This window comes from Chanos chanos, chromosome 7, assembly GCF_902362185.1.
Source record: "Chanos chanos chromosome 7, fChaCha1.1, whole genome shotgun sequence".
Taxonomy (NCBI): Eukaryota; Metazoa; Chordata; class Actinopteri; order Gonorynchiformes; family Chanidae; genus Chanos; species Chanos chanos.
In genome coordinates, this window is record NC_044501.1 from 33,123,565 (window position 1) to 33,148,793 (window position 25,229).

Genomic DNA, 25,229 nt, shown 5'->3' on the forward strand with positions numbered 1-25,229 from the left:
GCTAAATGGGACTACTTTGCTATATGTTATGCAATATCTTGAAAATGTCTTGCTAAATGAATAAGTATGTGTTCGCCCTTCGTATCACACTTACGGCTGAATGTAGACTCTTCCAGATAATAGCGAAACAACAATCTTACAGGACTGTTCAAAAACCGTCATAGGGTTGTCACCAAAATTGTCCTAAAAGCATATAATTCTTATTAGGGACATATAATCCTTTGCTGCATCAAATTTGATCATTTGTGCCTCTCAGCTATGAAGCCACCATCTCGTCGTCGTGTTCGGCCCTCGCGTTTTGCAGTTGTGAAGAAGACTGAACAAAAACAAAAACGAGAAGTTACTGCGTGGAATCGGCAAGAACAGCGCCAATTCTTGTATGGTCTGAAAAAGTTAGCCTTAGGCAACAGTGACCTTGATCTCTCAGTTCTGCAGAAGAGGGTACCAAAGCGCTCCATTCTGGAGGTAAGGTTGTTAAAGTATACAAGATCCTAATAAGCTGTGCCTCGGGACAGCAAGTGTTTAGTCTATTTATGAGTGCAGTTTTGGGGACCAATAGCACTGCACATTTTTGTTCTACCTCAGAATTAATGTGGTAGATTGATTGCTGTAATCCAACACCAAGAGATTATATTCTTAATTGGATCAATCAAAAAAAAAAAAAAAAAAATTAAAAATGGTGACCTGGGTTCACATAATGCTGGCACTGACAAGTTTGCACCTTGTTTCAGATTGAGAGCTTCATTAAATCTTTGAAGAACCGTGTTGTGCAGAGAGTGTCCCTGCAAGTGCACAAGCAGAAGAGGGAGGAGCGTAAAGCTAAAGTACCCATTGAAGTCTGGGCAGAACTTGCTCAGCGGATAGCTGGGTCCCATGGGGATAGCATCTCTGCTGCTTTCACTCAGGTTTGTGTCAAGAGTTAATGTTATTTGTGGTATTTAACTAAGGACTGTTTTCCAAATCCTTCTCTCCGCAGTTTGATCCATAAATTAACAGAAATTCAGTTTTTGACATGAAAAAATAACTTACCAAAAGTACTTATATTAAATTTTATAAAAAATAACATCACATTTACTCACATGTATTACTAGTTTCTTGTATCAACCCATAACAGTAGTGATTTTATGAAGTTAGCCTAAGTCTACATTGTCAGTGGGTGACAAAATGTTGCAGACTTTGTCTTTGGGTCATTAAGAAACATAAGGTCTCGTTCCAGATGCTTGTTATTGCTGCTACTGAGCCCCAGAGTTTCGTCCACTCTGATCCCCCTCGTCCTATCAATGCTCCAGCCCCCCTCTCCACCAGCCTCCGCACTGTCCCCTTAAGGCCTATGCTCAGGACTCAGCAAGGGTCCAGATTACCTTCTGCTTCTCCCCCGCTCATCTTACCCAAGCAGTCCCATCAGATCTCTGAAGCCACGACTGTTGCAACAAGTCCCCACGCTGGAGCTCGATTTCTGGTGTCTTCTCCACTTGCTCAGCCGTCATCCTCGACAGCTTTGAATGATCGTTCTAAAGGGTTACTTCAGGGCAGCACAACATGCAGTGCATCTGCGTATAACATACTGCAGACACTGGACAGTACAGCAAATTCTAATCAGACCGTTATGAAATCAGCATTAGCTACCTGCACACAAAGCACCAAAACTGGACCAGCATTGCTGTCACTTCCTTCCAATTCTAAACAACAGTCTAAAGAAACCCAAGACATCCAGCCAACACCAGTCGGGCTGAAGTGGATTGTGGATTTCAGTAAGATGTATAGATTTCTTAGCACTATCAACAGTAATACAGGAGAGCTCTCTCTCAGCGCAATGGGTGAGTACCCTTTCTCCATAGTTGCTAGTGAAATAATCTGATTTTCATGTGTCAGCATGTGCTACTGACTTTAAGAACACATTCCCAGTACGAGTGCAGAAACCTTCTAAAAACTGCCAATTTCTGAGAGAATTTAATGAACTGAAAATATTCCAGGGTTGAAAGACACTGAATAATGTATTTTGTTGCTTCCACAGAGAGTGCTGTGTTGTTAGATCTTCTGATGTCTTTGCCTGAAGAGCTCCCCCTGCTGGATTGTAAGGAACTGCAGCATCACTTTCTTCAGGTCTACTCAGGCTTAACCTCGTCTACAGAGGTGCCAGGCTCAGCTCTTTGTGTTAGTCGAGACTCTCCACACACCATAATGTCCTCAGATACACAGAGAGGAAATAATACAGATGGAAACACTGATGGAACTAACCATGACAAGGGTTTTGGGACCTTTTTCCACACAAAAGCAAATCAAACTAATGATGGAGTAAGAAAACACAGTAATGTAACCACAGTCATGTCCCAGTCTGTAAAATGCACCACACAAAAGAGCACCGAACAGATGAGCGAGTCACGCAAAACCCCAATGGTCACAGGAGATAACACAAGCCAATCATCTGCCTCAGTTTCACCCAAGGACAAAAATGATTGGGAAAATGTTGGAATGTGCCCCCTTAACCCCTTCACTGTACCAACTGCACTGATGACAAGACTGAAATCCAGTGCAAGGGAGGGGGTAACAGGGTAGACTTAGCTTAATTTCTGACTGAATAATGTTGCTTGGGACACAAAATAACTGCAAATTGATCTTGACAAAACCTGTCTTGGTTAAATCATAATCCAAATGCATGTTTATAAAAATGACCAGTTTTCTTAAAAAAAAAAAAAAAGAAGAAGTTTCATTTGGTGGTGTTTTTTTTTTTAGTCCTAGATGGAATGAAGTGGTTCGTTAAAATCCCAAGGGATAAGTTTTCATTTAGATCTGTTTATTTGTCTTTACATTGTCCTTTCGTTGTATGGCTCCAATAAAAACTGACAGTACACAGAATAATTTATAAATACATATACATTGCTTTAATCTAAGGAGTGCCAAACAGTTCTACAGTACAGTTCAGGATTTGGTTTGTGTGTTTGTAAACAGTTCATTTTTCATTTAGATATATGGAGATCAAAGCATAGAATTTACTGAAAACACTCTCATTCATTAAAATAAATACAATATATAAAATGAATACTAATAATAGTTCAGCAAATAAAACAAACTTTCAGCAGAGAAATTTAATTTAATAAAGACTTTATGATGGACACTGATCTGTGAATCCATGGCTTAATGCATTTTCTTCCATCCTAAATGTGTATACTTAAAATCAATTTATGGGTCATTAACAGGGAAGGTACAGTCCTTCAATACTATCTATATACCCACTTGTATGGGAAATGATTATGATTGTTGTAGGTGATCATCAGTGAGTTCCCCGTTTTCTCTGTAGCTTGACCCTTAGCACTTCCATTTATGACAAAGTGTAGTCAAAGAAGATTATATCTGACTTTGGGGAATTCTGCCTGGCTTGAGGGCCATGATAAGGTGATACCGGGTTTTCAGCTGATGAAGTTGAAGATTGATCTCCTTCATTATTGGACTCTAAACCGAAAAGGCCATCTCCTGTGGAGGGCACTTCATTTTGTTTGAGAAGCAAAACAAAGACAAAAGGGTCAACACAAAATTCACAAACAACCTCTACTCTTATTGATTGTCTAAATTCTTAAAAGAACCAAGTAAGGAAATCTCTATGCAACAGTGAGAGAAATAAGAATGTAAACATGTAAAGGTTCTTTGAGAAGTGTGCAAAAGTTCAATCCTTAATGAAATCCTTTAAAGAAGAAGGACTCACCTATGAGGTTGGCTCTGCTAGTGGAGAACATGTTAGAAGGTGGCCACTCAAATTCTTCATCCAGCCACTGATTCACCTGGTCATTTTTGATATCGCTCATTCTGGCCAAGTGGGAAGAAACAAAAGGTGTCAGTTGGCTGTTTGCGCTTCTGCTAGGTCGATTAATCTTTTGGTTTCAAGAATGCCTTATGACTTGTGAGTCATACCTTTTTTCACACTGTACCACATGATTATCTCCAAGAAAAGTATTATAAATTCACCATCATTTCAAACACACAGGTAAGATAGCGGGCCAGTTTTACTGTCCAAATGAAACATAAACTCTGTGTGCAATTTCCAAACATAAAGTTTAACATTTCCAACCACTGAACAATATTGAATACTACTTACCGCTTTGTCCTCCTTCTTTGCATAAACCAGTATACTGCTAAAACCACAACAGAAGCTACCATGACTCCTGCCAAGGTTCCAATCCCAGCAAACACATTCCTTTTCAGTACAGGCCCATGGCAGTCAGATCCTGCGTACCAGTATGCATTGTTACACCTGTTTTACAGGGAAAAGTCTTGTGAGACATAAGTCACTACTTATCAGCATGATACTTCTGCCTTTCTTTCTTTTTCTTTCTTTTGCTAAGGAAATTTTAGGAGATTCTACCCCTTGTTGAGGCACCAAGTCCCTCTCTCTATCTGTTTTAAAGTCTATTTTAGTGAGAAAATGGATGATGTCTCACTTGCAAGATGGGCCATTGACTTTTATTTCACATTCACCAATGCCAGCGTTGCAGTCCCTTGGGTCATGATGTTTTGGGTCACAGGCTGAAATACACTGAATTTTTCCGTTCTCCTTCAGTGGTGTGAAGTACATACTAAATTCATTTACTTGACTACACACCACTGTTGGACAGAAAAAAGAAATTGGTTAACGGATCTTCATAAACAGTTTTGCAGAATTGGATGTCCATGAACTCATTGGGAATTCTTGATCACAGTAACTTACGTTTATAGTCAACTTCTGGTTCGATATATTCTGGTTCAGCTGTCATGATGTACCCAAGGCAGCCATCCCCTGAGAATGTGTGAGCATGGGTATAGAATGTTATTGCACACAAGCGAACATTCTAAGCTCATAATGAACAGCATGTCTTGCCAAGCCTATTTCTCAGTAAATATTTCTAATTGAACACGTTTTTCACATTTAAATAACACTTAAGATAGAATTCCAAATAAACTACAAAGGCAGATGTTTCATGCTCTGTTCTAAAAGCTCCTTAGCATTACCTTCTGTGCAGTTCTTTGTTGTGTTGAGAGCATTTATGACTTGCTGATAACTCTCATCAATCTGTTCTGTCATGTTTTGTCCGTTATCTACTTCAACAACAACCTCATAATCCACCACAACACTTCCTCTCCTTTGGAAAGATAGAACGCAGGTTAACTAAGGTCAGGGGCTTCAATGTAACATTTCAAGTAAATGTGTATTATTTCTCACTATCACAACATCTCACATGTGGTGATATACATGACAGACTTTAACTAAATTTTATAAAAGTCACAGAAAATGGCTGGGATTCCAATTTAGTTTTTATCCAACCTCCAACTTTTATGATCGGATGTAGAACAAGTCAACACTGTCTTTGAAGAACTGGCAGGGAAAACAAGGAGACACCACGCTTACTTGGTGGACTTACCTGAGTTTCAGGATATTTATTGTTTTAAATCTGTCCACTTTTTTTTCATAAACTTTCCTCATCTGGAAAAGAAAAGCATAAAAATGATTTTAAATGAATGAAATGAATTTCTTAAACAGTGCCTAACACATGTCAAATTAGAACGTAAATATTTATCAGTGTGAACAATTTTAAGATTATGCAGTTATGCTATGATTATGAGCTTTGAGTTACTTTGTAATAAAAATACATTTAACTGATTGCAAAAGAGAATTCTTATGTCTTTTAGATTTTGAGCTGTGTTTAAAAAAACAAATGACAGGTCTACACAGGCAGGTTATTATGTATATGTGTGTACATGCAATCATGCATCCACAAAGATGTAGGAATCCTGCAGTAGGATTATGTGTATAAAAGCAATGAGGCAATAATTACCGTGCTTGTGAAATTCTTCTCAAATTCTTTATATTTTGTAGAATTTTTGTCTTTGTATTCATCTACAAAGTCTTCATCTATTTTTATTGTGACATCTGTGTTCACCAGAATGACATCTAGAGTTCGAAAAAGGGTGAAAAGTTGAATGGAGATAATGTAAAAAAAACTCAATGTCTTAATATTAGCGCAATTAAATGACAGGATTCAAGGCCAGGTTTGAAAGATCCTAATTTACCTGGATTGAATGAATTGGGTACCGGAGTGGTTGACACTTGCTCTGTGACTGTAGTCAAAACTGTTGTTGTCACTTGCTCTGTGGAAGCGGCAGCTTGTGAAGTAGTTGGCTCTTGCGTTGCTGTACTGGGTGCTGCAGTGGTGCTTTGTGTTGTTTCTTGTGTAGAGGGCTCAGTGGCTGCAGTTGAAAGCGTAGCAGTTGTGGCCTCAGCTGTGGTTGTGCTGTCAGTGACTGGCGCAGTTGCAGCCGTACTGGGTGCTGCAGTGGTGCTTTGTGTTGTTTCTTGTGTAGAGGGCTCAGTGGCTGCAGTTGAAAGCGTAGCAGTTGTGGCTTCAGCTGTGGTTGTGCTGTCAGTGACTGGCGCAGTTGCAGCCGTACTGGGTGCTGCAGTGGTGCTTTGTGTTGTTTCTTGTGTAGAGGGCTCAGTGGCTGCAGTTGAAAGCGTAGCAGTTGTGGCCTCAGCTGTGGTTGTGCTGTCAGTGACTGGCGCAGTTGCAGCCGTACTGGGTGCTGCAGTGGTGCTTTGTGTTGTTTCTTGTGTAGAGGGCTCAGTGGCTGCAGTTGAAAGCGTAGCAGTTGTGGCCTCAGCTGTGGTTGTGCTGTCAGTGACTGGCGCAGTTGCAGCCGTACTGGGTGCTGCAGTGGTGCTTTGTGTTGTTTCTCGTGTAGACGGCTCAGTGGCTGCAGTTGAAAGCGTAGCAGTTGTGGCCTCAGCTGTGGTTGTGCTGTCAGTGACTGGCGCAGTTGCAGCCGTACTGGGTGCTGCAGTGGTGCTTTGTGTTGTTTCTTGTGTAGAGGGCTCAGTGGCTGCAGTTGAAAGCGTAGCAGTTGTGGCCTCAGCTGTGGTTGTACTGTCAGTGACTGGCGCAGTTGCAGCCGTACTGGGTGCTGCAGTGGTGCTTTGTGTTGTTTCTTGTGTAGAGGGCTCAGTGGCTGCAGTTGAAAGCGTAGCAGTTGTGGCCTCAGCTGTGGTTGTGCTGTCAGTGACTGGCGCAGTTGCAGCCGTACTGGGTGCTGCAGTGGTGCTTTGTGTTGTTTCTTCTGTAGAGGGCTCAGTGGTTGCAGTTGAAAGCGTAGCAGTTGTGGTTCCAGCTGTGGTTGTGCTGTCAGTGACTGGCGCAGTTGCAGCCGTACTGGGTGCTGCAGTGGTGCTTTGTGTTTTTTCTTCTGTAGAGGGCTCAGTGGCTGCAGTTGAAAGCGTAGCAGTTGTGGCCTCAGCTGTGGTTGTGCTGTCAGTGACTGGCGCAGTTGCAGCCGTACTGGGTGCTGCAGTGGAGCTTTGTGTTGTTTCTTGTGTAGAGGGCTCAGTGGCTGCAGTTGAAAGCGTAGCAGTTGTGGCCTCAGCTGTGGTTGTGCTGTCAGTGACTGGCGCAGTTGGAGCCGTACTGGGTGCTGCAGTGGTGCTTTGTGTTGTTTCTTGTGTAGAGGGCTCAGTGGCTGCAGTTGAAAGCGTAGCAGTTGTGGCCTCAGCTGTGGTTGTGCTGTCAGTGACTGGCGCAGTTGCAGCCGTACTGGGTGCTGCAGAGGTGCTTTGTGTTGTTTCTTGTGTAGAGGGCTCAGTGGCTGCAGTTGAAGGCGTAGCAGTTGTGGCCTCAGCTGTGGTTGTGCTGTCAGTGACTGGCGCAGTTGCAGCCGTACTGGGTGCTGCAGTGGTGCTTTGTGTTGTTTCTTGTGTAGAGGGCTCAGTGGCTGCAGTTGAAAGCGTAGCAGTTGTGGTTCCAGCTGTGGTTGTGCTGTCAGTGACTGGCGCAGTTGCAGCTGTACTGGGTGCTGCAGTGGTGCTTTGTGTTGTTTCTTGTGTAGAGGGCTCAGTGGCTGCAGTTGAAAGCATAGCAGTTGTGGCCTCAGCTGTGGTTGTGCTGTCAGTGACTGGCGCAGTTGCAGCCGTACTGGGTGCTGCAGTGGTGCTTTGTGTTGTTTCTTGTGTAGAGGGCTCAGTGGCTGCAGTTGAAAGCGTAGCAGTTGTGGCCTCAGCTGTGGTTGTGCTGTCAGTGACTGGCGCAGTTGCAGCCGTACTGGGTGCTGCAGTGGTGCTTTGTGTTGTTTCTTGTGTAGAGGGCTCAGTGGTTGCAGTTAAAAGCGTAGCAGTTGTGGCCTCAGCTGTGGTTGTGCTGTCAGTGACTGGCGCAGTTGCAGCCGTACTGGGCGCTGCAGTGGTGCTTTGTGTTGTTTCTTGTGTAGAGGGCTCAGTGGCTGCAGTTGAAAGCGTAGCAGTTGTGGCCTCAGCTGTGGTTGTGCTGTCAGTGACTGACGCAGTTGCAGCCGTACTGGGTGCTGCAGTGGTGCTTTGTGTTGTTTCTTGTGTAGAGGGCTCAGTGGCTGCAGTTGAAAGCGTAGCAGTTGTGGCCTCAGCTGTGGTTGTGCTGTCAGTGACTGGCGCAGTTGCAGCCGTACTGGGTGCTGCAGTGGTGCTTTGTGTTGTTTCTTGTGTAGAGGGCTCAGTGGCTGCAGTTGAAAGCGTAGCAGTTGTGGCCTCAGCTGTGGTTGTGCTGTCAGTGACTGGCGCAGTTGCAGCCGTACTGGGTGTTGCAGTGGTGCTTTGTGTTGTCTCTTGTGTAGAGGGCTCAGTGGCTGCAGTTGAAAGCGTAGCAGTTGTGGCCTCAGCTGTGGTTGTGCTGTCAGTGACTGGCGCAGTTGCAGCCGTACTGGGTGCTGCAGTGGTGCTTTGTGTTGTTTCTTGTGTAGAGGGCTCAGTGGCTGCAGTTGAAAGCGTAGCAGTTGTGGCCTCAGCTGTGGTTGTGCTGTCAGTGACTGAGGCAGTTGCAGCCGTATTAGGTGCTGCAGTGGTGCTTTGTGTTGTTTCTTGTGTAGAGGGCTCAGTGGCTGCAGTTGAAAGCGTAGCAGTTGTGGCCTCAGCTGTGGTTGTGCTGTCAGTGACTGGCGCAGTTGCAGCCGTACTGGGTGCTGCAGTGGTGCTTTGTGTTGTTTCTTGTGTAGAGGGCTCAGTGGCTGCAGTTGAAAGCGTAGCAGTTGTGGCCTCAGCTGTGGTTGTGCTGTCAGTGACTGGCGCAGTTGCAGCCGTACTGGGTGTTGCAGTGGTGCTTTGTGTTGTTTCTTGTGTAGAGGGCTCAGTGGCTGCAGTTGAAAGCGTAGCAGTTGTGGCCTCAGCTGTGGTTGTGCTGTCAGTGACTGGCGCAGTTGCAGCCGTACTGGGTGCTGCAGTGGTGCTTTGTGTTGTTTCTTGTGTAGAGGGCTCAGTGGCTGCAGTTGAAAGCGTAGCAGTTGTGGTTCCAGCTGTGGTTGTGCTGTCAGTGACTGGCGCAGTTGCAGCCGTACTGGGTGCTGCAGTGATGCTTTGTGTTGTTTCTTGTGTAGAGGGCTCAGTGGCTGCAGTTGAAAGCGTAGCAGTTGTGGCCTCAGCTGTGGTTGTGCTGTCAGTGACTGGTGCAGTTGCAGCCGTACTGGGTGCTGCAGAGGTGCTTTGTGTTGTTTCTTGTGTAGAGGTCTCAGTGGCTGCAGTTGAAAGCGTAGCAGTTGTGGCCTCAGCTGTGGTTGTGCTGTCAGTGACTGGCGCAGTTGCAGCCGTACTGGGTGCTGCAGTGGTGCTTTGTGTTGTTTCTTGTGTAGAGGGCTCAGTGGCTGCAGTTGAAAGCGTAGCAGTTGTGGTTCCAGCTGTGGTTGTGCTGTCAGTGACTGGCGCAGTTGCAGCCGTACTGGGTGCTGCAGTGGTGCTTTGTGTTGTTTCTTGTGTAGAGGGCTCAGTGGCTGCAGTTGAAAGCGTAGCAGTTGTGGCCTCAGCTGTGGTTGTGCTGTCAGTGACTGGCGCAGTTGCAGCCGTACTGGGTGTTGCAGTGGTGCTTTGTGTTGTCTCTTGTGTAGAGGGCTCAGTGGCTGCAGTTGAAAGCGTAGCAGTTGTGGCCTCAGCTGTGGTTGTGCTGTCAGTGACTGGCGCAGTTGCAGCCGTACTGGGTGCTGCAGTGGTGCTTTGTGTTGTTTCTTGTGTAGAGGGCTCAGTGGCTGCAGTTGAAAGCGTAGCAGTTGTGGCCTCAGCTGTGGTTGTGCTGTCAGTGACTGGCGCAGTTGCAGCCGTACTGGGTGCTGCAGTGGTGCTTTGTGTTGTCTCTTGTGTAGACGGCTCAGTGGCTGCAGTTGAAAGCGTAGCAGTTGTGGCCTCAGCTGTGGTTGTGCTGTCAGTGACTGGCGCAGTTGCAGCCGTACTGGGTGCTGCAGTGGTGCTTTGTGTTGTTTCTTGTGTAGAGGGCTCAGTGGCTGCAGTTGAAAGCATAGCAGTTGTGGTTCCAGCTGTGGTTGTGCTGTCAGTGACTGGCGCAGTTGCAGCCGTACTGGGTGTTGCAGTGGTGCTTTGTGTTGTCTCTTGTGTAGAGGGCTCAGTGGCTGCAGTTGAAAGCGTAGCAGTTGTGGCCTCAGCTGTGGTTGTGCTGTCAGTGACTGGCGCAGTTGCAGCCGTACTGGGTGCTGCAGTGGTGCTTTGTGTTGTTTCTTGTGTAGAGGGCTCAGTGGCTGCAGTTGAAAGCGTAGCAGTTGTGGCCTCAGCTGTGGTTGTGCTGTCAGTGACTGGCGCAGTTGCAGCCGTACTGGGTGTTGCAGTGGTGCTTTGTGTTGTCTCTTGTGTAGAGGGCTCAGTGGCTGCAGTTGAAAGCGTAGCAGTTGTGGCCTCAGCTGTGGTTGTGCTGTCAGTGACTGGCGCAGTTGCAGCCGTACTGGGTGCTGCAGTGGTGCTTTGTGTTGTTTCTTGTGTAGAGGGCTCAGTGGCTGCAGTTGAAAGCGTAGCAGTTGTGGTTCCAGCTGTGGTTGTGCTGTCAGTGACTGGCGCAGTTGCAGCCGTACTGGGTGCTGCAGTGATGCTTTGTGTTGTTTCTTGTGTAGAGGGCTCAGTCGCTGCAGTTGAAAGCGTAGCAGTTGTGGCCTCAGCTGTGGTTGTGCTGTCAGTGACTGGCGCAGTTGCAGCCGTACTGGGTGCTGCAGAGGTGCTTTGTGTTGTTTCTTGTGTAGAGGTCTCAGTGGCTGCAGTTGAAAGCGTAGCAGTTGTGGCCTCAGCTGTGGTTGTGCTGTCAGTGACTGGCGCAGTTGCAGCCGTACTGGGTGCTGCAGTGGTGCTTTGTGTTGTTTCTTGTGTAGAGGGCTCAGTGGCTGCAGTTGAAAGCGTAGCAGTTGTGGTTCCAGCTGTGGTTGTCCTGTCAGTGACTGGCGCAGTTGCAGCCGTACTGGGCGCTGCAGTGGTGCTTTGTGTTGTTTCTTGTGTAGAGGGCTCAGTGGCTGCAGTTGAAAGCGTAGCAGTTGTGGCCTCAGCTGTGGTTGTGCTGTCAGTGACTGGCGCAGTTGCAGCCGTACTGGGTGCTGCAGTGGTGCTTTGTGTTGTCTCTTGTGTAGACGGCTCAGTGGCTGCAGTTGAAAGCGTAGCAGTTGTGGCCTCAGCTGTGGTTGTGCTGTCAGTGACTGGCGCAGTTGCAGCCGTACTGGGTGCTGCAGTGGTGCTTTGTGTTGTTTCTTGTGTAGAGGGCTCAGTGGCTGCAGTTGAAAGCATAGCAGTTGTGGTTCCAGCTGTGGTTGTGCTGTCAGTGACTGGCGCAGTTGCAGCCGTACTGGGTGTTGCAGTGGTGCTTTGTGTTGTCTCTTGTGTAGAGGGCTCAGTGGCTGCAGTTGAAAGCGTAGCAGTTGTGGCCTCAGCTGTGGTTGTGCTGTCAGTGACTGGCGCAGTTGCAGCCGTACTGGGTGTTGCAGTGGTGCTTTGTGTTGTCTCTTGTGTAGAGGGCTGAGTGGCTGCAGTTGAAAGCGTAGCAGTTGTGGCCTCAGCTGTGGTTGTGCTGTCAGTGACTGGCGCAGTTGCAGCCGTACTGGGTGCTGCAGTGGTGCTTTGTGTTGTTTCTTGTGTAGAGGGCTCAGTGGCTGCAGTTGAAAGCGTAGCAGTTGTGGCCTCAGCTGTGGTTGTGCTGTCAGTGACTGGCGCAGTTGCAGCCGTACTGGGTGTTGCAGTGGTGCTTTGTGTTGTCTCTTGTGTAGAGGGCTCAGTGGCTGCAGTTGAAAGCGTAGCAGTTGTGGCCTCAGCTGTGGTTGTGCTGTCAGTGACTGGCGCAGTTGCAGCCGTACTGGGTGCTGCAGTGGTGCTTTGTGTTGTTTCTTGTGTAGAGAGCTCAGTGGCTGCAGTTGAAAGCGTAGCAGTTGTGGTTCCAGCTGTGGTTGTGCTGTCAGTGACTGGCGCAGTTGCAGCCGTACTGGGTGCTGCAGTGGTGCTTTGTGTTGTCTCTTGTGTAGAGGGCTCAGTGGCTGCAGTTGAAAGCGTAGCAGTTGTGGCCTCAGCTGTGGTTGTGCTGTCAGTGACTGGCGCAGTTGCAGCCGTACTGGGTGCTGCAGTGGTGCTTTGTGTTGTTTCTTGTGTAGAGGGCTCAGTGGCTGCAGTTGAAAGCATAGCAGTTGTGTTTCCAGCTGTGGTTGTGCTGTCAGTGACTGGCGCAGTTGCAGCCGTACTGGGTGTTGCAGTGGTGCTTTGTGTTGTCTCTTGTGTAGAGGGCTCAGTCGCTGCAGTTGAAAGCGTAGCAGTTGTGGCCTCAGCTGTGGTTGTGCTGTCAGTGACTGGCGCAGTTGCAGCCGTACTGGGTGCTGCAGAGGTGCTTTGTGTTGTTTCTTGTGTAGAGGTCTCAGTGGCTGCAGTTGAAAGCGTAGCAGTTGTGGCCTCAGCTGTGGTTGTGCTGTCAGTGACTGGCGCAGTTGCAGCCGTACTGGGTGCTGCAGTGGTGCTTTGTGTTGTTTCTTGTGTAGAGGGCTCAGTGGCTGCAGTTGAAAGCGTAGCAGTTGTGGTTCCAGCTGTGGTTGTGTTGTCAGTGACTGGCGCAGTTGCAGCCGTACTGGGTGCTGCAGTGGTGCTTTGTGTTGTTTCTTCTGTAGAGGGCTCAGTGGCTGCAGTTGAAAGCGTAGCAGTTGTGGCCTCAGCTGTGGTTGTGCTGTCAGTGACTGGCGCAGTTGCAGCCGTACTGGGTGTTGCAGTGGTGCTTTGTGTTGTCTCTTGTGTAGAGGGCTCAGTGGCTGCAGTTGAAAGCGTAGCAGTTGTGGCCTCAGCTGTGGTTGTGCTGTCAGTGACTGGCGCAGTTGCAGCCGTACTGGGTGCTGCAGTGGTGCTTTGTGTTGTTTCTTGTGTAGAGGGCTCAGTGGCTGCAGTTGAAAGCGTAGCAGTTGTGGCCTCAGCTGTGGTTGTGCTGTCAGTGACTGGCGCAGTTGCAGCCGTACTGGGTGCTGCAGTGGTGCTTTGTGTTGTCTCTTGTGTAGAGGGCTCAGTGGCTGCAGTTGAAAGCGTAGCAGTTGTGGCCTCAGCTGTGGTTGTGCTGTCAGTGACTGGCGCAGTTGCAGCCGTACTGGGTGCTGCAGTGGTGCTTTGTGTTGTTTCTTGTGTAGAGGGCTCAGTGGCTGCAGTTGAAAGCATAGCAGTTGTGGTTCCAGCTGTGGTTGTGCTGTCAGTGACTGGCGCAGTTGCAGCCGTACTGGGTGTTGCAGTGGTGCTTTGTGTTGTCTCTTGTGTAGAGGGCTCAGTGGCTGCAGTTGAAAGCGTAGCAGTTGTGGCCTCAGCTGTGGTTGTGCTGTCAGTGACTGGCGCAGTTGCAGCCGTACTGGGTGTTGCAGTGGTGCTTTGTGTTGTCTCTTGTGTAGAGGGCTCAGTGGCTGCAGTTGAAAGCGTAGCAGTTGTGGCCTCAGCTGTGGTTGTGCTGTCAGTGACTGGCGCAGTTGCAGCCGTACTGGGTGCTGCAGTGGTGCTTTGTGTTGTTTCTTGTGTAGAGAGCTCAGTGGCTGCAGTTGAAAGCGTAGCAGTTGTGGTTCCAGCTGTGGTTGTGCTGTCAGTGACTGGCGCAGTTGCAGCCGTACTGGGTGTTGCAGTGGTGCTTTGTGTTGTCTCTTGTGTAGAGGGCTCAGTGGCTGCAGTTGAAAGCGTAGCAGTTGTGGCCTCAGCTGTGGTTGTGCTGTCAGTGACTGGCGCAGTTGCAGCCGTACTGGGTGCTGCAGTGGTGCTTTGTGTTGTTTCTTGTGTAGAGAGCTCAGTGGCTGCAGTTGAAAGCGTAGCAGTTGTGGTTCCAGCTGTGGTTGTGCTGTCAGTGACTGGCGCAGTTGCAGCCGTACTGGGTGCTGCAGTGGTGCTTTGTGTTGTTTCTTGTGTAGAGGGCTCAGTGGCTGCAGTTAAAAGCGTAGCAGTTGTGGCCTCAGCTGTGGTTGTGCTGTCAGTGACTGGCGCAGTTGCAGCCGTACTGGGCGCTGCAGTGGTGCTTTGTGTTGTTTCTTGTGTAGAGGGCTCAGTGGCTGCAGTTGAAAGCGTAGCAGTTGTGGCCTCAGCTGTGGTTGTGCTGTCAGTGACTGACGCAGTTGCAGCCGTACTGGGTGCTGCAGTGGTGCTTTGTGTTGTTTCTTGTGTAGAGGGCTCAGTGGCTGCAGTTGAAAGCGTAGCAGTTGTGGCCTCAGCTGTGGTTGTGCTGTCAGTGACTGGCGCAGTTGCAGCCGTACTGGGCGCTGCAGTGGTGCTTTGTGTTGTTTCTTGTGTAGAGGGCTCAGTGGCTGCAGTTGAAAGCGTAGCAGTTGTGGCCTCAGCTGTGGTTGTGCTGTCAGTGACTGACGCAGTTGCAGCCGTACTGGGTGCTGCAGTGGTGCTTTGTGTTGTTTCTTGTGTAGAGGGCTCAGTGGCTGCAGTTGAAAGCGTAGCAGTTGTGGCCTCAGCTGTGGTTGTGCTGTCAGTGACTGGCGCAGTTGCAGCCGTACTGGGTGCTGCAGTGGTGCTTTGTGTTGTTTCTTGTGTAGAGGGCTCAGTGGCTGCAGTTGAAAGCGTAGCAGTTGTGGCCTCAGCTGTGGTTGTGCTGTCAGTGACTGGCGCAGTTGCAGCCGTACTGGGTGTTGCAGTGGTGCTTTGTGTTGTCTCTTGTGTAGAGGGCTCAGTGGCTGCAGTTGAAAGCGTAGCAGTTGTGGCCTCAGCTGTGGTTGTGCTGTCAGTGACTGGCGCAGTTGCAGCCGTACTGGGTGCTGCAGTGGTGCTTTGTGTTGTTTCTTGTGTAGAGGGCTCAGTGGCTGCAGTTGAAAGCGTAGCAGTTGTGGCCTCAGCTGTGGTTGTGCTGTCAGTGACTGAGGCAGTTGCAGCCGTATTAGGTGCTGCAGTGGTGCTTTGTGTTGTTTCTTGTGTAGAGGGCTCAGTGGCTGCAGTTGAAAGCGTAGCAGTTGTGGCCTCAGCTGTGGTTGTGCTGTCAGTGACTGGCGCAGTTGCAGCCGTACTGGGTGCTGCAGTGGTGCTTTGTGTTGTCTCTTGTGTAGAGGGCTCAGTGGCTGCAGTTGAAAGCGTAGCAGTTGTGGCCTCAGCTGTGGTTGTGCTGTCAGTGACTGGCGCAGTTGCAGCCGTACTGGGTGCTGCAGTGGTGCTTTGTGTTGTTTCTTGTGTAGAGGGCTCAGTGGCTGCAGTTGAAAGCGTAGCAGTTGTGGCCTCAGCTGTGGTTGTGCTGTCAGTGACTGGCGCAGTTGCAGCCGTACTGGGTGTTGCAGTGGTGCTTTGTGTTGTCTCTTGTGTAGAGGGCTCAGTGGCTGCAGTTGAAAGCGTAGCAGTTGTGGCCTCAGCTGTGGTTGTGCTGTCAGTGACTGGCGCAGTTGCAGCCGTACTGGGTGCGGCAGTGGTGCTTTGTGTTGTTTCTTGTGTAGAGAGCTCAGTGGCTGCAGTTGAAAGCGTAGCAGTTGTGGTTCCAGCTGTGGTTGTGCTGTCAGTGACTGGCGCAGTTGCAGCCGTACTGGGTGCTGCAGTGGTGCTTTGTGTTGTTTCTTGTGTAGAGGGCTCAGTGGTTGCAGTTGAAAGCGTAGCAGTTGTGGCCTCAGCTGTGGTTGTGCTGTCAGTGACTGGCGCAGTTGCAGCCGTACTGGGTGCTGCAGTGGTGCTTTGTGTTGTTTCTTGTGTAGAGGGCTCAGTGGCTGCAGTTGAAAGCGTAGCAGTTGTGGCCTCAGCTGTGGTTGTGCTGTCAGTGACTGGCGCAGTTGCAGCCGTACTGGGTGCTGCAGTGGTGCTTTGTGTTGTTTCTTGTGTAGAGGGCTCAGTGGCTGCAGTTGAAAGCGTAGCAGTTGTGGCCTCAGCTGTGGTTGTGCTGTCAGTGACTGGCGTAGTTGCAGCCGTACTGGGTGCTGCAGTGGTGCTTTGTGTTGTTTCTTGTGTAGAGGGCTCAGTGGCTGCAGTTGAAAGCGTAGCAGTTGTGGCCTCAGCTGTGGTTGTGCTGTCAGTGACTGGCGCAGTTGCAGCCGTACTGGGTGCTGCAGTGGTGCTTTGTGTTGTTTCTTGTGTAGAGGGCTCAGTGGCTGCAGTTGAAAGCGTAGCAGTTGTGGCCTCAGCTGTGGTTGTGCTGTCAGTGACTGGCGCAGTTGCAGCCGTACTGGGTGCTGCAGTGGTGCTTTGTGTTGTTTCTTGTGTAGAGGGCTCAGTGGCTGCAGTTGAAAGCGTAGCAGTTGTGGCCTCAGCTGTGGTTGTGCTGTCAGTGACTGGCGCAGTTGCAGCCGTACTGGGTGCTGCAGTGGTGCTTTGTGTTGTTTCTTGTGTAGAGGGCTCAGTGGCTGCAGTTGAAAGCGTAGCAGTTGTGGCCTCAGCTGTGGTTGTGCTGTCAGTGACTGGCGTAGTTGCAGCCGTACTGGGTGCTGCAGTGGTGCTTTGTGTTGTTTCTTGTGTAGAGGGCTCAGTGGCTGCAGTTGAAAGCGTAGCAGTTGTGGCCTCAGCTGTGGTTGTGCTGTCAGTGACTGGCGCAGTTGCAGCCGTACTGGGTGCTGCAGTGGTGCTTTGTGTTGTTTCTTGTGTAGAGGGCTCAGTGGCTGCAGTTGAAAGCGTAGCAGTTGTGGCCTCAGCTGTGGTTGTGCTGTCAGTGACTGGCGCAGTTGCAGCCGTACTGGGTGCTGCAGTGGTGCTTTGTGTTGTTTCTTGTGTAGAGGGCTCAGTGGCTGCAGTTGAAAGCGTAGCAGTTGTGGCTCCAGCTGTGGTTGTGCTGTCAGTGACTGGCGCAGTTGCAGCCGTACTGGGTGCTGCAGTGGTGCTTTGTGTTGTTTCTTGTGTAGAGGGCTCAGTGGCTGCAGTTGAAAGCGTAGCAGTTGTGGCCTCAGCTGTGGTTGTGCTGTCAGTGACTGGCGCAGTTGCAGCCGTACTGGGTGCTGCAGTGGTGCTTTGTGTTGTTTCTTGTGTAGAGGGCTCAGTGGCTGCAGTTGAAAGCGTAGCAGTTGTGGCCTCAGCTGTGGTTGTGCTGTCAGTGACTGGCGCAGTTGCAGCCGTACTGGGTGCTGCAGTGGTGCTTTGTGTTGTCTCTTGTGTAGAGGGCTCAGTGGCTGCAGTTGAAAGCATAGCAGTTGTGGTTCCAGCTGTGGTTGTGCTGTCAGTGACTGGCGCAGTTGCAGCCGTACTGGGTGTTGCAGTGGTGCTTTGTGTTGTCTCTTGTGTAGAGGGCTCAGTGGCTGCAGTTGAAAGCGTAGCAGTTGTGGCCTCAGCTGTGGTTGTGCTGTCAGTGACTGGCGCAGTTGCAGCCGTACTGGGTGTTGCAGTGGTGCTTTGTGTTGTCTCTTGTGTAGAGGGCTCAGTGGCTGCAGTTGAAAGCGTAGCAGTTGTGGCCTCAGCTGTGGTTGTGCTGTCAGTGACTGGCGCAGTTGCAGCCGTACTGGGTGCTGCAGTGGTGCTTTGTGTTGTTTCTTGTGTAGAGGGCTCAGTGGCTGCAGTTGAAAGCGTAGCAGTTGTGGCCTCAGCTGTGGTTGTGCTGTCAGTGACTGGCGCAGTTGCAGCCGTACTGGGTGTTGCAGTGGTGCTTTGTGTTGTCTCTTGTGTAGAGGGCTCAGTGGCTGCAGTTGAAAGCGTAGCAGTTGTGGCCTCAGCTGTGGTTGTGCTGTCAGTGACTGGCGCAGTTGCAGCCGTACTGGGTGCTGCAGTGGTGCTTTGTGTTGTTTCTTGTGTAGAGAGCTCAGTGGCTGCAGTTGAAAGCGTAGCAGTTGTGGTTCCAGCTGTGGTTGTGCTGTCAGTGACTGGCGCAGTTGCAGCCGTACTGGGTGCTGCAGTGGTGCTTTGTGTTGTTTCTTGTGTAGAGGGCTCAGTGGCTGCAGTTGAAAGCGTAGCAGTTGTGGCCTCAGCTGTGGTTGTGCTGTCAGTGACTGGCGCAGTTGCAGCCGTACTGGGTGTTGCAGTGGTGCTTTGTGTTGTTTCTTGTGTAGAGGGCTCAGTGGCTGCAGTTGAAAGCGTAGCAGTTGTGGCCTCAGCTGTGGTTGTGCTGTCAGTGACTGGCGTAGTTGCAGCCGTACTGGGTGCTGCAGTGGTGCTTTGTGTTGTTTCTTGTGTAGAGGGCTCAGTGGCTGCAGTTGAAAGCGTAGCAGTTGTGGCCTCAGCTGTGGTTGTGCTGTCAGTGACTGGCGCAGTTGCAGCCGTACTGGGTGCTGCAGTGGTGCTTTGTGTTGTTTCTTGTGTAGAGGGCTCAGTGGCTGCAGTTGAAAGCGTAGCAGTTGTGGCCTCAGCTGTGGTTGTGCTGTCAGTGACTGGCGCAGTTGCAGCCGTACTGGGTGCTGCAGTGGTGCTTTGTGTTGTTTCTTGTGTAGAGGGCTCAGTGGCTGCAGTTGAAAGCGTAGCAGTTGTGGTTCCAGCTGTGGTTGTGCTGTCAGTGACTGGCGCAGTTGCAGCCGTACTGGGTGCTGCAGTGGTGCTTTGTGTCGTTTCTTGTGTAGAGGGCTCAGTGGCTGCAGTTGAAAGCGTAGCAGTTGTGGCCTCAGCTGTGGTTGTGCTGTCAGTGACTGGCGCAGTTGCAGCCGTACTGGGTGTTGCAGTGGTGCTTTGTGTTGTCTCTTGTGTAGAGGGCTCAGTGGCTGCAGTTGAAAGCGTAGCAGTTGTGGCCTCAGCTGTGGTTGTGCTGTCAGTGACTGGCGCAGTTGCAGCCGTACTGGGTGCTGCAGTGGTGCTTTGTGTTGTTTCTTGTGTAGAGGGCTCAGTGGCTGCAGTTGAAAGCGTAGCAGTTGTGGCCTCAGCTGTGGTTGTGCTGTCAGTGACTGGCGCAGTTGCAGCCGTACTGGGTGCTGCAGTGGTGCTTTGTGTTGTCTCTTGTGTAGACGGCTCAGGGGCTGCAGTTGAAAGCGTAGCAGTTGTGGCCTCAGCTGTGGTTGTGCTGTCAGTGACTGGCGCAGTTGCAGCCGTACTGGGTGCTGCAGTGGTGCTTTGTGTTGTTTCTTGTGTAGAGGGCTCAGTGGCTGCAGTTGAAAGCATAGCAGTTGTGGTTCCAGCTGTGGTTGTGCTGTCAGTGACTGGCGCAGTTGCAGCCGTACTGGGTGTTGCAGTGGTGCTTTGTGTTGTCTCTTGTGTAGAGGGCTCAGTGGCTGCAGTTGAAAGCGTAGCAGTTGTGGTTTCAGCTGTGGTTGTGCTGTCAGTGACTGGCGCAGTTGCAGCCGTACTGGGTGTTGCAGTGGTGCTTTGTGTTGTCTCTTGTGTAGAGGGCTCAGTGGCTGCAGTTGAAAGCGTAGCAGTTGTCGCCTCAGCTGTGGTTGTGCTGTCAGTGACTGGCGCAGTTGCAGCCGTACTGGGTGCTGCAGTGGTGCTTTGTGTTGTTTCTTGTGTAGAGGGCTCAGTGGCTGCAGTTGAAAGCGTAGCAGTTGTGGCCTCAGCTGTGGTTGTGCTGTCAGTGACTGGCGCAGTTGCAGCCGTACTGGGTGTTGCAGTGGTGCTTTGTGTTGTCTCTTGTGTAGACGGCTCAGTGGCTGCAGTTGAAAGCGTAGCAGTTGTGGCCTCAGCTGTGGTTGTGCTGTCAGTGACTGGCGCAGTTGCAGCCGTACTGGGTGCTGCAGTGGTGCTTTGTGTTGTTTCTTGTGTAGAGAGCTCAGTGGCTGCAGTTGAAAGCGTAGCAGTTGTGGTTCCAGCTGTGGTTGTGCTGTCAGTGACTGGCGCAGTTGCAGCCGTACTGGGTGTTGCAGTGGTGCTTTGTGTTGTCTCTTGTGTAGAGGGCTCAGTGGCTGCAGTTGAAAGCGTAGCAGTTGTGGCCTCAGCTGTGGTTGTGCTGTCAGTGACTGGCGCAGTTGCAGCCGTACTGGGTGCTGCAGTGGTGCTTTGTGTTGTTTCTTGTGTAGAGAGCTCAGTGGCTGCAGTTGAAAGCGTAGCAGTTGTGGTTCCAGCTGTGGTTGTGCTGTCAGTGACTGGCGCAGTTGCAGCCGTACTGGGTGCTGCAGTGGTGCTTTGTGTTGTTTCTTGTGTAGAGGGCTCAGTGGTTGCAGTTGAAAGCGTAGCAGTTGTGGCCTCAGCTGTGGTTGTGCTGTCAGTGACTGGCGCAGTTGCAGCCGTACTGGGTGCTGCAGTGGTGCTTTGTGTTGTTTCTTGTGTAGAGGGCTCAGTGGCTGCAGTTGAAAGCGTAGCAGTTGTGGCCTCAGCTGTGGTTGTGCTGTCAGTGACTGGCGCAGTTGCAGCCGTACTGGGTGCTGCAGTGGTGCTTTGTGTTGTTTCTTGTGTAGAGGGCTCAGTGGCTGCAGTTGAAAGCGTAGCAGTTGTGGCCTCAGCTGTGGTTGTGCTGTCAGTGACTGGCGTAGTTGCAGCCGTACTGGGTGCTGCAGTGGTGCTTTGTGTTGTCTCTTGTGTAGAGGGCTCAGTGGCTGCAGTTGAAAGCGTAGCAGTTGTGGCCTCAGCTGTGGTTGTGCTGTCAGTGACTGGCGCAGTTGCAGCCGTACTGGGTGCTGCAGTGGTGCTTTGTGTTGTTTCTTGTGTAGAGGGCTCAGTGGCTGCAGTTGAAAGCGTAGCAGTTGTGGCCTCAGCTGTGGTTGTGCTGTCAGTGACTGGCGCAGTTGCAGCCGTACTGGGTGCTGCAGTGGTGCTTTGTGTTGTCTCTTGTGTAGACGGCTCAGTGGCTGCAGTTGAAAGCGTAGCAGTTGTGGCCTCAGCTGTGGTTGTGCTGTCAGTGACTGGCGCAGTTGCAGCCGTACTGGGTGCTGCAGTGGTGCTTTGTGTTGTTTCTTGTGTAGAGGGCTCAGTGGCTGCAGTTGAAAGCGTAGCAGTTGTGGCCTCAGCTGTGGTTGTGCTGTCAGTGACTGGCGCAGTTGCAGCCGTACTGGGTGCTGCAGTGGTGCTTTGTGTTGTTTCTTGTGTAGAGGGCTCAGTGGCTGCAGTTGAAAGCGTAGCAGTTGTGGCCTCAGCTGTGGTTGTGCTGTCAGTGACTGGCGCAGTTGCAGCCGTACTGGGTGCTGCAGTGGTGCTTTGTGTTGTTTCTTGTGTAGAGGGCTCAGTGGCTGCAGTTGAAAGCGTAGCAGTTGTGGCCTCAGCTGTGGTTGTGCTGTCAGTGACTGGCGCAGTTGCAGCCGTACTGGGTGCTGCAGTGGTGCTTTGTGTTGTCTCTTGTGTAGACGGCTCAGTGGCTGCAGTTGAAAGCGTAGCAGTTGTGGCCTCAGCTGTGGTTGTGCTGTCAGTGACTGGCGCAGTTGCAGCCGTACTGGGTGCTGCAGTGGTGCTTTGTGTTGTTTCTTGTGTAGAGGGCTCAGTGGCTGCAGTTGAAAGCGTAGCAGTTGTGGCCTCAGCTGTGGTTGTGCTGTCAGTGACTGGCGCAGTTGCAGCCGTACTGGGTGCTGCAGTGGTGCTTTGTGTTGTTTCTTGTGTAGAGGACTCAGTGGCTGCAGTTGAAAGCGTAGCAGTTGTGGCCTCAGCTGTGGTTGTGCTGTCAGTAACTGGCGCAGTTGCAGCCGTACTGGGTGCTGCAGTGGTGCTTTGTGTTGTTTCTTGTGTAGAGGGCTCAGTGGCTGCAGTTGAAAGCGTAGCAGTTGTGGCCTCAGCTGTGGTTGTGCTGTCAGTGACTGGCGCAGTTGCAGCCGTACTGGGTGCTGCAGTGGTGCTTTGTGTTGTTTCTTGTGTAGAGGGCTCAGTGGTTGCAGTTGAAAGCGTAGCAGTTGTGGTTCCAGCTGTGGTTGTGCTGTCAGTGACTGGCGCAGTTGCAGCCGTACTGGGTGCTGCAGTGGTGCTTTGTGTTTTTTCTTCTGTAGAGGGCTCAGTGGCTGCAGTTGAAAGCGTAGCAGTTGTGGCCTCAGCTGTGGTTGTGCTGTCAGTGACTGGCGCAGTTGCAGCCGTACTGGGTGCTGCAGTGGTGCTTTGTGTTGTTTCTTGTGTAGAGGGCTCAGTGACTGCAGTTGAAAGCGTAGCAGGTGTGGCCTCAGCTGTGGTTGTGCTGTCAGTTACTGGCGCAGTTGCAGCCGTACTGGGTGCTGCAGTGGTGCTTTGTGTTGTTTCTTGTGTAGAGGGCTCAGTGGCTGCAGTTGAAAGCGTAGCAGTTGTGGCCTCAGCTGTGGTTGTGCTGTTAGTGACTGGCGCAGTTGCAGCCGTACTGGGTGCTGCAGAGGTGCTTTGTGTTGTTTCTTGTGTAGAGGGCTCAGTGGCTGCAGTTGAAGGCGTAGCAGTTGTGGCCTCAGCTGTGGTTGTGCTGTCAGTGACTGGCGCAGTTGCAGCCGTACTGGGTGCTGCAGTGGTGCTTTGTGTTGTTTCTTGTGTAGAGGGCTCAGTGGCTGCAGTTGAAAGCGTAGCAGTTGTGGTTCCAGCTGTGGTTGTGCTGTCAGTGACTGGCGCAGTTGCAGCCGTACTGGGTGCTGCAGTGGTGCTTTGTGTTGTTTCTTGTGTAGAGGGCTCAGTGGCTGCAGTTGAAAGCGTAGCAGTTGTGGCCTCAGCTGTGGTTGTGCTGTCAGTGACTTGCGCAGTTGCAGCCGTACTGGGTGCTGCAGAGGTGCTTTGTGTTGTTTCTTGTGTAGAGGTCTCAGTGGCTGCAGTTGAAAGCGTAGCAGTTGTGGCCTCAGCTGTGGTTGTGCTGTCAGTGACTGGCGCAGTTGCAGCCGTACTGGGTGCTGCAGTGGTGCTTTGTGTTGTTTCTTGTGTAGAGGGCTCAGTGGCTGCAGTTGAAAGCGTAGCAGTTGTGGTTCCAGCTGTGGTTGTGCTGTCAGTGACTGGCGCAGTTGCAGCCGTACTGGGTGCTGCAGTGGTGCTTTGTGTTGTTTCTTGTGTAGAGGGCTCAGTGGCTGCAGTTGAAAGCGTAGCAGTTGTGGCCTCAGCTGTGGTTGTGCTGTCAGTGACTGGCGCAGTTGCAGCCGTACTGGGTGTTGCAGTGGTGCTTTGTGTTGTCTCTTGTGTAGAGGGCTCAGTGGCTGCAGTTGAAAGCGTAGCAGTTGTGGCCTCAGCTGTGGTTGTGCTGTCAGTGACTGGCGCAGTTGCAGCCGTACTGGGTGCTGCAGTGGTGCTTTGTGTTGTTTCTTGTGTAGAGGGCTCAGTGGCTGCAGTTGAAAGCGTAGCAGTTGTGGCCTCAGCTGTGGTTGTGCTGTCAGTGACTGGCGCAGTTGCAGCCGTACTGGGTGCTGCAGTGGTGCTTTGTGTTGTTTCTTGTGTAGAGGGCTCAGTGGCTGCAGTTGAAAGCGTAGCAGTTGTGGCCTCAGCTGTGGTTGTGCTGTCAGTGACTGGCGCAGTTGCAGCCGTACTGGGTGTTGCAGTGGTGCTTTGTGTTGTTTCTTGTGTAGAGGGCTCAGTGGCTGCAGTTGAAAGCGTAGCAGTTGTGGCCTCAGCTGTGGTTGTGCTGTCAGTGACTGGCGCAGTTGCAGCCGTACTGGGTGCTGCAGTGGTGCTTTGTGTTGTTTCTTGTGTAGAGGGCTCAGTGGCTGCAGTTGAAAGCGTAGCAGTTGTGGCCTCAGCTGTGGTTGTGCTGTCAGTGACTGGCGCAGTTGCAGCCGTACTGGGTGCTGCAGTGGTGCTTTGTGTTGTTTCTTGTGTAGAGGGCTCAGTGGCTGCAGTTGAAAGCGTAGCAGTTGTGGCCTCAGCTGTGGTTGTGCTGTCAGTGACTGGCGCAGTTGCAGCCGTACTGGGTGCTGCAGTGGTGCTTTGTGTTGTTTCTTGTGTAGAGGGCTCAGTGGCTGCAGTTGAAAGCGTAGCAGTTGTGGCCTCAGCTGTGGTTGTGCTGTCAGTGACTGGCGCAGTTGCAGCCGTACTGGGTGCTGCAGTGGTGCTTTGTGTTGTTTCTTGTGTAGAGGGCTCAGTGGCTGCAGTTGAAAGCGTAGCAGTTGTGGCCTCAGCTGTGGTTGTGCTGTCAGTGACTGGCGCAGTTGTAGCCGTACTGGGTGCTGCAGTGGTGCTTTGTGTTGTTTCTTGTGTAGAGGGCTCAGTGGCTGCAGTTGAAAGCGTAGCAGTTGTGGCCTCAGCTGTGGTTGTGCTGTCAGTGACTGGCGCAGTTGCAGCCGTACTGGGTGCTGCAGTGGTGCTTTGTGTTGTTCTCTTGTGTAGAGGGCTCAGTGGCTGCAGTTGAAAGCGTAGCAGTTGTGGCCTCAGCTGTGGTTGTGCTGTCAGTGACTGGCGCAGTTGCAGCCGTACTGGGTGCTGCAGTGGTGCTTTGTGTTGTTTCTTGTGTAGAGGGCTCAGTGGCTGCAGTTGAAAGCGTAGCAGTTGTGGCCTCAGCTGTGGTTGTGCTGTCAGTGACTGGCGCAGTTGCAGCCGTACTGGGTGCTGCAGTGGTGCTTTGTGTTGTTTCTTGTGTAGAGGGCTCAGTGGCTGCAGTTGAAAGCGTAGCAGTTGTGGCCTCAGCTGTGGTTGTGCTGTCAGTGACTGGCGCAGTTGCAGCCGTACTGGGTGTTGCAGTGGTGCTTTGTGTTGTTTCTTGTGTAGAGGGCTCAGTGGCTGCAGTTGAAAGCGTAGCAGTTGTGGCCTCAGCTGTGGTTGTGCTGTCAGTGACTGGCGCTAGTTGCAGCCGTACTGGGTGCTGCAGTGGTGCTTTGTGTTGTTTCTTGTGTAGAGGGCTCAGTGGCTGCAGTTGAAAGCGTAGCAGTTGTGGCCTCAGCTGTGGTTGTGCTGTCAGTGACTGGCGCAGTTGCAGCCGTACTGGGTGCTGCAGTGGTGCTTTGTGTTGTTTCTTGTGTAGAGGGCTCAGTGGCTGCAGTTGAAAGCGTAGCAGTTGTGGCCTCAGCTGTGGTTGTGCTGTCAGTGACTGGCGCAGTTGCAGCCGTACTGGGTGCTGCAGTGGTGCTTTGTGTTGTTTCTTGTGTAGAGGGCTCAGTGGCTGCAGTTGAAAGCGTAGCAGTTGTGGTTCCAGCTGTGGTTGTGCTGTCAGTGACTGGCGCAGTTGCAGCCGTACTGGGTGCTGCAGTGGTGCTTTGTGTCGTTTCTTGTGTAGAGGGCTCAGTGGCTGCAGTTGAAAGCGTAGCAGTTGTGGCCTCAGCTGTGGTTGTGCTGTCAGTGACTGGCGCAGTTGCAGCCGTACTGGGTGTTGCAGTGGTGCTTTGTGTTGTCTCTTGTG

The 25,229-nt window shown here is 51.1% G+C and overlaps 1 protein-coding gene across 1 annotated transcript; it reads left to right on the forward strand.

Moving 5' to 3' along the window:
- Nucleotides 1-258: 258 nt before the first annotated feature.
- On the forward strand, nt 259-19,086 carry snapc2 (small nuclear RNA activating complex, polypeptide 2). Its single transcript, XM_030779211.1, has 5 exons — nt 259-465; nt 732-905; nt 1,217-1,817; nt 2,015-2,154; nt 19,057-19,086. Exons 1-5 carry the CDS (start codon nt 259-261, stop codon nt 19,084-19,086), a joined length of 1,152 nt encoding a protein of 383 aa, XP_030635071.1.
- Nucleotides 19,087-25,229: the final 6,143 nt, after the last annotated feature.

What these genes read in the sequence shown, in the direction of transcription:
- snapc2 (XM_030779211.1), top strand. Translation starts at nt 259, where the DNA reads ATGAAGCCACCATCTCGTCGTCGTGTTCGGCCCTCGCGTTTTGCAGTT. An exon ending in CAAAGCGCTCCATTCTGGAG is followed by an intron (nt 466 to 731) that starts GTAAGGTTGTTA and finishes ACCTTGTTTCAG; the next exon opens with ATTGAGAGCTTCATTAAATC. An exon ending in TGCCAGGCTCAGCTCTTTGT is followed by an intron (nt 2,155 to 19,056) that starts GTTAGTCGAGAC and finishes TCTCTTGTGTAG; the next exon opens with ACGGCTCAGGGGCTGCAGTT.